Source organism: Rhea americana, unplaced genomic scaffold (genome assembly GCF_003343005.1).
Source record: "Rhea americana isolate MKP2758 unplaced genomic scaffold, rheAme1 scaffold_55, whole genome shotgun sequence".
NCBI lineage: Eukaryota > Metazoa > Chordata > Aves > Rheiformes > Rheidae > Rhea > Rhea americana.
This window is the reverse complement of record NW_028186701.1, coordinates 3934008-3947336: the sequence shown is the minus strand read 5'-3', so window position 1 is coordinate 3947336 and position 13329 is coordinate 3934008. Positions and strand designations below refer to the sequence as shown.

General features: G+C 41.8%; 1 protein-coding gene and 1 long non-coding RNA gene across 6 annotated transcripts in view; one reads left to right on the top strand and one right to left on the bottom strand.

The window, feature by feature from the left end:
• Nucleotides 1-13128, top strand: part of ANKRD6 (ankyrin repeat domain 6) — a 120435-nt gene extending 107307 nt beyond the window's left edge. For 2 of the 5 annotated variants that reach the window (XM_085318689.1, XM_085318688.1), the window contains 10 exons: nucleotides 173-352; nucleotides 2259-2357; nucleotides 2606-2683; nucleotides 3453-3557; nucleotides 3839-3976; nucleotides 4333-4509; nucleotides 6473-6625; nucleotides 7183-7296; nucleotides 9087-9414; nucleotides 10679-13128. In XM_085318689.1, coding sequence (XP_085174815.1) covers nucleotides 173-352; nucleotides 2259-2357; nucleotides 2606-2683; nucleotides 3453-3557; nucleotides 3839-3976; nucleotides 4333-4509; nucleotides 6473-6625; nucleotides 7183-7296; nucleotides 9087-9414; nucleotides 10679-11259 — 1953 coding nt within the window. In that variant the 3' untranslated portion in view covers nucleotides 11260-13128. The remainder of the gene's footprint in view (nucleotides 1-172; nucleotides 353-2258; nucleotides 2358-2605; nucleotides 2684-3452; nucleotides 3558-3838; nucleotides 3977-4332; nucleotides 4510-6472; nucleotides 6626-7182; nucleotides 7297-9086; nucleotides 9415-10678) is intronic. The other 3 variants (XM_085318690.1, XM_085318692.1, XM_085318693.1) reach the window with 3 other exon arrangements.
• Nucleotides 1483-4382, bottom strand: LOC146588000 (uncharacterized). The gene is made up of 3 exons (XR_014897528.1): nucleotides 4304-4382; nucleotides 2850-3479; nucleotides 1483-1887 (listed from the first exon to the last, which is right to left on the bottom strand). It is a non-coding gene; the product is annotated as an uncharacterized LOC146588000 (long non-coding RNA).
• Nucleotides 13129-13329: the final 201 nt, after the last annotated feature.

Genomic DNA, 13329 nt, shown 5'->3' with positions numbered 1-13329 from the left:
CTTAAGAAAGCAGTATTTCCCATCAGTGGTTATAAAATTCATATCCCCCCATGCCACCTCYCAACTGTTGCTAAAACTTCCCAGCCATGACAGTGGCTTTTGTACTGAAGAGAAGACAGCATTGCTGCTCGTAGGGAGGAGTGTGTCATTTACTGCTCTTTTGTTTTAATAGGATTATTTCATCCGGACCACCATGACAAGTGCAAGCTTTCTTACTGCAATTACATGCTTAGAGCTTTGTTTCTGTTTGCAGGCAGGAGATACCTGTCTGCATGTGGCTGCTCGTTATAATCACTTGCCCATCGTTAGGGTGCTGCTCAGTGCTTTCTGTTCAGTCCATGAAAAGAACCAGGTCAGTGCATGAACTTCATTGCAACTGTGCACCCTTTGCATACGGCTAGTCATTGGAAAGAGGGATTCCTACCCAAGTAATCCCACTTTAATATGTCTTTCACTGCAATATTGAGTGCCTGAGCCTCTAACAGTAGGCTTGAGCAATGGCATACCAGTGATTTATTATTTCACCATCACATTTGCATYGTTTCTTTAAAACATTTCCTATTTCTGAGATTCTTTACAAACATATGACTGTGTAGAAGGGGATTACAGGATAGGGGTAGGGCACAAGCCTAGGGCTATGGGCTGGGATTCCTCAATCCTTCCTCTGCTAGTTCTATGCAGCATGGGACTGTGCAAGAGTTTTGGCCTTTTTATGCATCTGTTTTCTGCTGCATAACTGGGAGTTAATAATATTACTGCCATTACAGAGATACTGTGAAGCAGAACTCACCACTACTGAGATGCTACGGAAGTGTAAATCTCTTCGGAAATTTTTTTTGCTGTGCTGCAGTATGAAATAGTGAAAATTAAAAATACAGCGAAGTGAAGAAAAAGACTGCTTTAAATTCAAAGTAATGATCAATATAACCTAGCATTAATTATTTTAGCTCAGTTGGTTAGTGCATAGTGCTGCTAATGCCAAGGTCGYRGGTTCRATCCCCATACTGGCTACACTGACGGWTGGACTAGATGATCTCCAGAGGTCCCTTCCAACCTTGCCATTCTATGATTCTATGATTTTAAATCATTTTTAATATAGGAAGTAATTGAATGCTGTCCCTGGGGCATAGCCTAATTGGGTGGTAGAAGGGAATGGATTTAGTGCATTAAAAATTAATTAAAAAGCAGCTAAATAAATAACATATGTGGTATTTTACCTGTCATATCATGTTCCAGGGAAACTTTACATGTATAGTCCAGGATCATAAAGATGCTTTCTAATTTGTATGTTTCTTAAATRGGAGATATTGTAGCAAATTGAGTTTTGGCATGTTGAATTTGCAGTCTAATCTTAATTTGGAGRTGAGATTTTTAATTTGTAAAATGAGCTACTGAATATTAGCTAGAATGAACCTGGTGTAGAGAAACATCACTTCCTTCATCCTTCCTATTATTGAAGCTGCTCGATAATACATTACCATGTTTGCACATATAATGGTTTTATTTGTGAACAYGCCTCACCCAAGTCCAACAAGCAGTGGATTTCCAGTAATCTAAAGCAGATGTCCTTTATTGTGTTCTGAAGACAAAATGCAGSGCAAGGAGGACAGCAGGACATTATATGCGCAAATAGTCTCCCTTAAGCAGCTGCTGGCTCTGTTACCAGTGCCTGAATCTGATCACAGCAGTCTTCACCTCAGTACACAGGAACAAGTGCAGGGCTGTGTTTCAGGGCTGCACTCATACAGCCTCTTGGCTTTATTCCAAAAACTGTTTTTTTTGAGGGATCACATCAAGAGAAAACCACTTGTCTTGCTGCTGTTAATTATTGGATTTCAATTTTTGAGTAATGTGATATCTGGCCACCTGCTCACCAAATGATGAAACCTGTAAAAAAGAAAAGATTGCAGTGGGAAAACCAGTTCTACCCTGTGATGTTGTATGTGTTTGCTGGAGGTGATATGGGGCTGTCTCTGAGCTGTGTTGTGTATCATTTCTTATAATGCAAACAGATCACCAGAGCCCCCAGCTATGTTCCCCCAAACAAGGCTGCAGGAGCTCTTTGCCCCTCCTGGCCCCTTCCTCCCCAGTGCCCTTTTTTTTTGAGCAAGTCTTAGTTAAGCTTAGTTGTTACATCAAGAACTGTAGATCTTTTGAAGCAGGAGCAGCCTCTAGGAGGCTCAGATTGCTGCGTGTGTGATGAGACCCCAAAATGTGTGTTACATGGTTGTGTTTTGTAATTCTCGTGTAATTTTTAGGCAGGAGATACTGCGCTCCATGTAGCTGCTGCTCTAAATCATAAAAAGGTGGTTAAGCTGTTGCTGGAGGCAGGAGCTGATATATCAGTTGTCAACAACGTAAGTAGAACATGGAGTTTCTTTGTTTTTTTTTTTTTTGGGGGGGTATTAACACAGACTCCTCAAGCAAGTTTTTCTAGTGTTGGTAGAAAACATTTGTGTATGGGAGCTAAATTAAATCTGGGTGAATTAAAACAATTAGTCATTTTACTCTTGTGCGCAGAGCACTTACTAACCTTATGAGGAGAAATCCCACATTTCCAGTAATTTGTGTTTTGAAGGAAATGATGTGCTCTTTTTCCTCTCAGGCAGGTCAGACCCCTCTAGAGGTTGCCAAGCAGCACAATAACCCTGAGGTTGCGCTTCTCCTCACTAAGGCATCACAGGTATGTTACAGGTGTCTTTTGTTGGTAGTAAATTCTGAATGGCCCTGACACACACATGTGCATGGAGCTGAGGCCAGACTACAGCCCATAAAGATATGCACGGTCACTGGGGTCCTGAGAGCCTCTGCTGAGCTGGCTTGAGGAGCTACCTGCCCCCAGTCCTTACCTTTCTGCCGTTGAAGGCACCCATGTTTCTCTGGCGCGTCATGTGCTGTCCTCAGGTCTAGCTGAGGTGGARTCTTTGGAGCCCAGTGAGTTGCACAGGTTAGGCCTCCACGGTCTGCGGTGGTCGGTATTTTTGGATTACTGGCAGGGGTTACACTTGGTCTGAGCAGCAAAGGATGGTGCAGTGGAAATGCTTGTTCTGTGTGGTAGCCAGTGGTTCATGGTCTGGTTTGTGAGAGTTCCCTGTTTGTGTCCCTGTCTGACTGACACCTTTTTTTCTCAGCTCACTGGCTTTTGTGGTAYTTCCATGTATTTTACAAATAGTTGTGTGTGCGCCTGCTTTGGAGGCAAGGATCTCATGGGGAGCAGCATACTTAATTAAGCACTACAATCTTCTGTACAGCAGATTGCTGACAGCAAAATGTCCCTGATGGATGTGGTTTGGTGGTGTTGTGTTTCCCACATTACTTGGCCCAYCAGACTAGTGCATTCTCCTTTATGTATTGCCTTTTGGTAGATGTGTAAACCAGCCTGCTTTATTACTTAGCTTCTGTGGCAGGAAAGAGCACAGCATCACTGAGTAACAGTGTTGTCTTGTCTTCAGGTCTCACATTTTAATCGTGGAAGAAGTCTGAGAAAGAGGAGAGAGAGACTGAAGGAGGAAAGGCGGGCTCAGTCCGTACCACGAGATGAAGTGGTACAGAGCAAGGTACAGCCCAGCATCACCAGCTGTGTATGTTGCAAGGGGAGAGTGTGAATAAAACCCCCTAGGGCTAAAAATATGTGGATGTGTCCRTTTTATGTGACCGCAGCAGCTGTCTGAGGCCTATCCAATGGAAGCCCTGGGGGCCAGGGAAGTGTATTGTGCTTTGCTGGCAAAGCCTCTCTGTTGCCCATTCGCGAGGACCAGCTTATCATTGAAAATTTGAAGAAAAGCCACCTTTTCCCCATTCTTGCAACTGCTGTGAACTCCGTCTTCCCTTCAAATAGGGCAGTGTCTCAGCAGCTGATGACACTCAGAGCAGCGACCAGCCACCCCAGAGGAAAAGCGAGCGGAAAGATGAACCCCGGTCAACTTCACCAGATCCCAAAGGGAAGAAAGGCAAAAAGAAAAAGCCAAAAGAAAAGGTATCAGGAGATTTAAAATGGCCAAGAGAAGGGCTAGCTGTTGACTAATAGCATGGGTATCCCTTCTGCTTGCCAGTGAGGGGGATGTCATCTCTGTCATGCTCTCTAGACTGTGTTGTGGACTGGGAGTAGTCTTCAGACAAAACCAATTTCTGGTGGGAAATTATTCTGCTGGGGGACATGCAAACTGGATTTGGGCAGAAATCTAAATTATTGTGTTGATAAACAGCAGGTTGTGGCCATTCACAGCAGCTGGATTTATGTTTTAGTCTGATTTTTTGCAATTACCACAATGGATCTGTCTAGTTCCCACCAGAAATAGCTTACCTATTTGTACCTGTACGTATTTTATGCAGGTTTCGGCACTCTCAGACCCCATTTCCCCAGCTGATCAGCAGACGCTCCCTCAGCCCCAGCAAAGCTTGCCTAAACGCAGAAGTAAGCATCGCTGCTCCTCGCCGCCGCCGCCCCACGAGGTCCGAGCCTACCAGCTGTACACGCTGTATCGGGGAAAGGATGGGAAAGTAATGCAGGTGAGCAAGCTGCTGCCGTCAGGGAGGGAGATGCATGGCGGAGCACGGGGATGTGGGGCACAGTTAGCTAATTAGACAGAAAATGTACTTGATTAACTGCACTTTCAAGGGTATGAAATTACAACTGTGGATTTATGTTCTTTGCTTGCGCTTCAGCTCTGTTGTGGCATGAAGTCTAGTAAACAATAAGCAGGTTATTAGTGCTAAGGAATGCATACTTAACTAGTTTTGATCTATTAATTATTTCTTTATTGTAAATAAGGTGTGAACACTGTTTGGAAATGACACTGGTGCTTTTATGAACACTTTGGAATATTTAGTTTTCCAGTCAGAAATGTGAAGAGCTTTTCCGGGGGGGGGGACGGTGTGAGCATTGAACCTTATTACCTAAGCCAAGAATTTGTGTTTGTTCAGTGCATTTTGTTTCAATCTTTCTGTTTATTGCAGTAAGTCTTTTGGGATTCTAAGATTACTAGAGGCAGGAGCTTTACAGAAATTGGTTCACAAATAAAACAGGAGTATCAGCTCTTGTGCATTTATTCCAGTTCAGAGATTAATATTTTACTCCACCCAGTTTATTTTACTCTGCAAATATTCACATTTATAAAACATCATGAAAGCAGTCAGTAAATTGCCCTGTAGAAACTGTAAACTTCTGTACCGCTGCTTTTGTTAAGCAGCACCCTGCACCTCTGGGAGAACAGTCCTTTAGCTTCACTAGCCTCTCACATCCATCCACCAGCTCTCCTGGTTCCRTTGCTGTACTTTGAAATTCAAAAGATTAAAAAGATCACTAAAGTCAGACCTCAAAGGCTTCATTGGCCATGCTTTCCAAGATCTKACTGTATAAACAGTGGGAAATTTCCAGCCACAGGCTATGGGATTTTCTTGATAGAGGGCAAATGAGCTAAATAGCTCACAGATGAACCAAGGCTGTAATTATCATCAGTTGTTTTGTGGTCATACTTGGGAAGGAGGGAGGGAGGACCTTTCAGATATTAAAACAAGTACATCCCTGTCCCTAGAATCTGACAGTAGGAGAATGCCAAGTAGGAAAGATTCAGGGAGCAGGAAGAGAAAGGTTTAGAGAGCAGGTAGGATTTGTACAGAAATCCTATCTATTCATAAAAGATCAGCTTAATGATGTGGCCAGACTCCTTTTTTATTTTTTATTTTTTTTAGCAATTCCTGAAATACATGATGATCTCCTCTCCCTTTTTTTGGCTCATCTGTCTTCTCTGATGCCCTCAGGCCCTGAACAGCAAACAATTTCTTAAATACATTTATTTATGATGCTTTCTCTAGCGTTGTGCAAACCACCCACCTTCCCCTGCCATGGGAATAAGTCCTAATCTGTGAAACAGTACTGCATGGCCAAAGGAGAGAGGGAGGCTCCCTCAGGGACAGGCTCAGAGCAGCCTTGTTAGGCTCCTAACTCATCCCCTGAAGGAGCCAGTTTGTCTGCAGACTACAGAGGAAACCTATGGGGATGAGCTGCCTTCACCTGAAGGAAGCTTTTGTGACCATCTCCCTGAGAGGTTGAAATGGGGTCAGCACAGATCCCCTCAGAGGGGAGCTTCAGGAGTCGGTCATGCAAGGCAAAGGCAGGCTGATTCAGAACGTCGGCATCAAGACACACAAAGTGCAGCCCTGTTACGTGTAGTGCCCCCTCGCACRGCACGTGGTGCCACAACATACGCAGTCCGACCTCGTTTGTACTTGTGGCCCCAGTGAAAGCAGTGCTGTGTGTTAGGATTTGTCCACAGATAGAGCCTTTCCCAGGCTGTGCGTCTCCGAACAGTATGCTGTTGGGGCATCCTTCTGTCCTCTGCTGAGCTGTGAGATGTTCTCAGGAGGGTGAGATAAAGTATGTGGTACAGAAGACCCCAAAGAGCTGTGGTAATGTTCCAAGTGCACAAAGAGGACAGAGGGATACAGCAAGTGAATGTATTACTTGTTTCAGGCACCAATAAATGGATGTCGCTGTGAGCCTCTGATAAATAAACTGGAGAATCAGCTGGAGGCAACTGTGGAAGAGATAAAAGCTGAGTTTGGGACAGTACAAGATAAGATGAATGTTAAGCTGGGCCAAATGGAAAGCAAGACTCAACATCAAGTAAGACAATGACTCAGAGGTTTACTTGTCCACATGATTGTTAGAAGCACTTCCTAAGCTTAAGGAATATTTTGTCACTGTTTATTGCTTCTTGCATTATTAAAAAAAAAACAACTGAAATCTAATATTCAAGACCAAGGAACTGTGACATTCTACAGGGATCTAATGTTGCAAAGTAGGGTCTTGAGGAAGAAAAACACATTTAATGTGTAAGTGGCTTCAGACACTTGTTTAGATGATAAATCTAACTGCTTGRGGCCCTAAGAGGGAAACTAAAGGCRGAATGCAATCCTACAGCTGATAGTTTTATAATTGTAAAATCCCTTTTGTTGAACTGTTTGCACTGATAATCAAAATCCTTTAAATTATTTTTAGTGCTATTTTTATTCATCAGATAATTCTGTGATGGCAGCTTTTTGCAAGCTATATCTAATTGTAGTTGGCAGCATGCCTAGAAATGAAGATTGCAAGAGAGAATATACTTGGACTTAAAAGGTTCAAAAAWTTGTTTTTTTCGTTGTAATGATCATTTCAGCTCCATTTTGTTTTTCCCACAGCTCCGTGTTTTAGATAAGCTCATGGCTGAGCGGCTGTCTGCAGAGAGAACAGAGTGCCTTCATCGCCTTCAGCAGCACACTGAGCTAGAAAAGAATGAGGGGGAGAAACGGCAGGTAGGGCTTCAAACAGCTGAGTTAGCTGAGATGGGTCAGTTCAAGAGTTTTGTTCCAGCAGACAGAGAGAACATTGGAGATTTATCCAATCTGAATCAGGCAAAGGAAATTCAAAGAATAAATTATTCCTATCCCCCACCCTAATCTCTAAACCACATTTACAAAGCCTTTGCATTGTAAATGCAAATTACATAGAAACAAGAAATGTAAAATCCAGTCTGACTATCATAATTTAATTTTGTAGGACTGAAGTATGGGATCTTTAACAAAGATGTCTTTTCCGTAACGTAATGCTTTGCAAAAATTGCTATGGCTAGATTTTTAAAATTTGTTCTTTCAGCTTTCACTGTTAATTCTTACAGAGTAATTAGCACCACGTCRTTTACTTTGATATCAATATCTCTTTATTTTGATATCACTATATCTGAAGGATGTTTGTAGGAACATCAGCAAATAGTAAAAAATGCGTAAGATCCGTTTTGTTCCTTTTATTGTCATCCATTTGGTTGTGTGCACCACGAATCTTTTCCTTCTCCTCCTCAGGCCATTCCATGCATGAAAAGGCTTCACCTCTTCCCTCTGACTTTGGCAATAGTATGCCATCTCCATGCTGTATAATCCTGCTAATAAGCAAATTATTTTTATACACTTCTTTAACCAGCATTAGAATAATTGTTCCAGTAGAGATTGAGCTCTGGCCTATCTTGCTTCTGTATGATGCTAAGAAAACTGTATTTCTCTAGTCATGTAGGAATAGTAAACTTAAAAGAAAGAATACCAATAATGAGAAAATAAATCACATTTTAAGACTGGAGAGATACATTTGATGCTAAACTTAGTAAAAAAAAAAATCTTAGTAAAAAGTCATGACTCTTTATAAGACAGTTCCAAGTCTATGTAAAAAGGCTGCTGTGATAATCACATGAACAGGTGAAGCTGCTTTGGCTAACATCTGCAAAACAGTTTTCTCCAAAGAAAAGTACTTATGAGATTAAGGCATCTTTAGTTTTTATTTTGTAGTAAGGGAYGTAAGCATTATATTGGCTTCTTAATGTTCAGGCTTGTGCTCTGTCTCCTTGTAGTTTAAAAAAGGAGACCCAGGAGTGATAAATCAGGTGAATCAAAATTACCATTAAGAGRTAACATCCGTTCTTGTTCCGTTAGGTCTAATTGAAAACCACTTGGCTTGACTTAGCCTTTATTAAATGCTTTTGTCCGTGTGCATAGGAGTTCCTGACCTAAATTCACAATGCCATTTAAAACAGGGAAAAGAGCTACTAATTTTGTAAATGGCTATTGGCAAATGCCTGGCACCTGTTAAGTACCTCTGTAATTTGGAAGCTGCTAATTATTTCTAATTTAGTGCTGGACTTGTACCACCAAATTAACAGGAGAGCAAAAGTTGGTAATGGTATAAAACTGCGTTCCCAAAGCGTCCAATYTGAATTTCACTCTTAACAAACGGCAGCTTCAACCACATGTGGTGTTCCTTGCACTCCAAGTTCCCTTGACTGTATGATCAAACAAGTCAGCCCCAATCAGAGGACTTAGTTACACTTGAAGTAGCACATTCAAATCTAAAAGGTGATGACCTGGACTAGAGGTGCCTTTCATTAGCAAGTTCATAGTTCTTTGTCTTTGCTGATTTGTAGTCCTTTAAACATCCCCAATGGCAGCATGCATATCCCTACAGTGAGGAGTATAAGCCCAGTGACCCCAGCTTCTCATCAAACATCCTCAGAAGTCCAGGCCAAAAACGGCTCCTCTAATTTATATCCTCTTTCTTACAGATTTCCCTGGTCGATGAGCTGAAGACTTGGTGCATGTTAAAGATTCAGAATCTGGAGCTCAAGCTTTCTGGTGATTCCAGGTCATCGAGACCAAAATCAACGTTGTCCACTTGTGAGTCTCTCACAGAGACCCTAGACACAGAGAACAACGCTCACAGCACCAAGGACTGCAAAACCCAGCAGGCCACGCTGCAGGCAGAGSGCTCCCACCAGCATTCCTATACCACGCTTCCAAACAGCGTCTCAGAAGATGGGGCAAGGAGTGGAGCCCAGATGCCAGAACAGAGCTTTGGACAGCATTTTTGCATCCAWCAGGATGGTGCATCAGGTACAACCTTCTCAGATACTTAGATGTAGTAGTCAAAGGYCAGCTAATTAACTGAGAGATACTTGTGTTAATACCACAGAAAATAATTCTGGCTGTGTGCTTTTCCCCATCCATATGCACAGTGTCTTGGGATTAGAAAACACTTCAATATTCCACTGGGAATATCTGAAGACGTAGCTGGGTGAAATTCTGCTGTCTCTTCCTGCTGCTTCTATATTACTGTGTCTTTGAAGCCAAGTCTTTTGATGCTATAAATAACTGTATTTTTTGAAGTTTTTCCAGCCTTCTGGACAGAGCTGTTCACATCCCACTGTTTGTCAGGAAGGCGCATAGGTTATCCAAAGTCCACTGAAGAAAATACATTGCATGTAGTGCTTTTCAGATATATGGATTCCATAATAGGGAACTAAGATGTTGATTTCCCTTGTTAACRTCCAAACTACAGGCCTATAGAATAAACCTCTTATTTTTTTTTCCACTTTCCTTGAGCCAAAGAATATTTAAGTATTAGTTCATAATGGAACTAACAGGAAAAAAAAATGGCTGAGAACATTCAAGCCTATCCAGAGATCAAGGCCACTCTGAGAATATGAAAGACCTTAGTTAAAGCCACTCCTCTGTGTTTGGCCAGCTAAGCTTTTGAGGGAAAAAGAAATGGGCACAATGCAGTCTCATCCTGGATCTCCACATCCAAGGAGAGCCCCATCAAAGCATAGAGGCTTCTGTAAAATGGAYTGTATGTGCCTCTGAAACATGACCCCACAGAAAGAACAGACATGGACAGGGATACCCCACGAGACTAGACAGGCAGGAGRCCACACATGAGAATCCTGCTGCAGTGTGAGTGTCAGCTAGTTTGCTGAAAAGGTCAGAAGTGTCAGTCAAGATTTTGTTGTATTTGCAGAATTAGTGGAGCTTCAAGTTTGTAGAAGTAGGTCCAAAAATGTCAACAACCATAAATATTTTGGGAATCTCAATTGATCTATTTTATATATCTTCTTTCTAAAGATTGATTGATTGTTAATAGTCTGTTGTCCCAACTGCAACGCAGTGCATCTCTGCCTGAGCCAACTTTTCTTTTTTAACRACTCCATTACATCATCTGACTGTGAAGACGTGGTAAAGTAATACAAGCCTCTGCAATGTGCACACAGTGTGGTACATGGCAAACCACACTGCTCATCAGACTTCAGAACACTGAGAATTCGCAAACATTAAAAGAAGTGCCCAGAGCTTTTCTAAATACATGTATTTTATTCTACAGGTGCAGARCAACAGTTAATTGCTGCTGGACCAGCCTCTTCTTCGGCCCCTGGCCAAGATGTCAGGCCAAAGGACAAAGCTGCTAGTGCCAGCACTTTCCACAGGTTTCAGCAGGAATTGCCTTCCTCCGAGCTTTTGGGGTCCAAATTAAGACACGTTAAGGTTCAGCCTGCTTTGCAGCCCTTGACTGAACCAGCAAAGACCGAACGACAGAGCGGCTACTTCATCGACAAAGGAACCCAGACAAAGAAACCCAGCAAAAGCGGGCAGTTACGGCACAAAGCTCTGCACCACGCAGGGGCCCATCAGAGCCAGCAGCAGCAGCAGCCGCCCTCGGCTGTRCCTGCAGGGCAGCAGCCTGCCCCTCCGCTCAGAGGCACTTCCCAGGCACTGGAGATAACACAGTACTTTTTTGAGGCTGTTTCCACTCAGATGGAGAAGTGGTATGAGCGGAAGATTGAAGAAGCCCGGTGCCAAGCTAATCAGAAAGCACAGCAAGACAAAGCTGCGCTTAAAGAACATATTAAAAGTTTAGAAGAGGAGCTCAGTAAGTTAAGGACTAAGCTGCAGAAGGAGAGCTAGCATCCACAAACAAGGTAAAGACAAGCAGCAGGGCTCATTTTGGAACCTACTGTATACGACTCTAGAATACGGATAAATACATATGTAGTGCCTGTTACATACAAACAAAAAGAACACTTTTTTCAGGACTAAAAGTAACTTCAGAAACTCCAGAACCAAGAAAGAGAAATACACACACTCTTTGTATTGATGACAATGATATGCTGCAAACTAGATCCTTTCTTTGTTATTTCCAGGAGTCCATTAATTATTGCACTCACAATTTCCAGGTGCTGCTTGAAAACAAACTGCATTACAAACCAAAATTGCTTTCTGAAAAAGGGAGTTTTCTTATATCTGCATAGGTCATATGTGGCTAGAGGGTTCCACTGTATGTTAAATGTTAACATGTGATGATACTGAAATAAGTCTGGGATTTTGGAGACCTTTTGACAGAAATTCCTCAATGATAAAGGGCTAGTGATACCATTTTAAATACTCCCCATAGCCTCTCATAGTCAATGCGGAGAAGCTACAGAAACCAGCTGAAATGATAAGCCTAACAYAGGTGAAACATGGCCAGGCTCCCAGCTGGAAGAGGCCAGGCTCCCACCTACCTGAAGGAGATGCTAAGGTGAGTCATCCTACTGGGCATAAAGACTTCTGCTGCCGCTTTACTTTTTGCATTGGGTTTATATTATTAAAATAATTGCTACATTAAACTTATTTTTAATGGTTTCCTAGTTGCACAACTCATTGCACTTGCACAGTTGTTGGGGCTATATTCAAGTAATCTGACTGAAAAGTTTCTTTTAGGGCGTGGATGACAAATACTTTACTAAATCCATGTTATACTGGTTGTCATGTATAATTTTTATATAAATCTCTCTTCCTTCAAACAGCAAATAGCTAAATTCTCCACTGGTCCTGAAGGAGCATGAGAAAGTCCTACATCTAAAAAAGTGAAAGCTTGGTTTCCTGTACTCACGTTTGTTTTTCTCTAGGGTCAGGGTTCTCCCCCAGACATCCTGTCCAGACTATCTTCCTTAGCTCTTCTGAACAATTCCTCTCTGTTTCTTCCCTTGTATCTGTAAGAAGAGCAATCAAGCTCTTGCAAGCCTGCAAGACTTAAGACTGATTTCACAAATATTTCCACAAAATAGAACTCGACAACATTTTAAAAATGTTTCAGACGTGTCTTGCTATAAAATTAAAACTTGCAATAATCAATGTCTGCAAGGCTGACAGGCTCCCAAATTGCAGCTCACGGAGGATCATTTTCAATTCTGTGYTGCAAAACAGTAACACCTAAATTCCTCAGCCACATTAGGGCCCCAGTGTACTAATGCTGCATAAACTACAGGCACCATCCCTTTCAGGTTTCCTCTGTATACCTCTGAGAAGGCTCCATGAGATCCTAGTAATACAAGTAACGTTACTTAACAGATAATGATAAAAGAGCTGTTCAAAACAATTCAAAGACAAAATGGTACAGTTATGCCTAGGAGAAGGACAAGTTTTTTCTGTACTGTGGAACCCTAAACAGAAGACAACACACTTAACAGTACTGAAGACACCATTAACTGATTAGTAATTAATTAGTAATTAAGCTTTTGTCGTCTTAGCAGATGTATAAAGCAAATAAAATTGTATTATATTACAGTATTTTTTTTTWAATTGCCATTAATGCACTATCAAGACAAATACAGTATATCTGCAGTCATGGAAACACTAGTTTTGTTGCTCTGACTTCTGTAGTCAAATATAGACACTTTTATATGTTTACAATTTTGTTTAAGCTACTGTAGGAATGCAGCAGCATGCTATTTAATTTTTGTATCATCGCGATAAAGTGAATGTTTTGCCAAGTAAACCAAGTGTTGTTCAGAAGTCTGTGTTGTGATGTTTTGTATCTAGAGGCAATTGAGAAAATCTCATCAGASAGAGCAGCAGAAAATTGGACTTCAGATGCTAGGCTTGTGTTTGGCACAGCCTTGGCTAAATCAGTATGTGTTTTTAACTATAAAACATGGAAGCTAGGTCTACCAGCTATCTCAGAGAAAAGCTGTAAGGACTGACTAGGATTTGCTA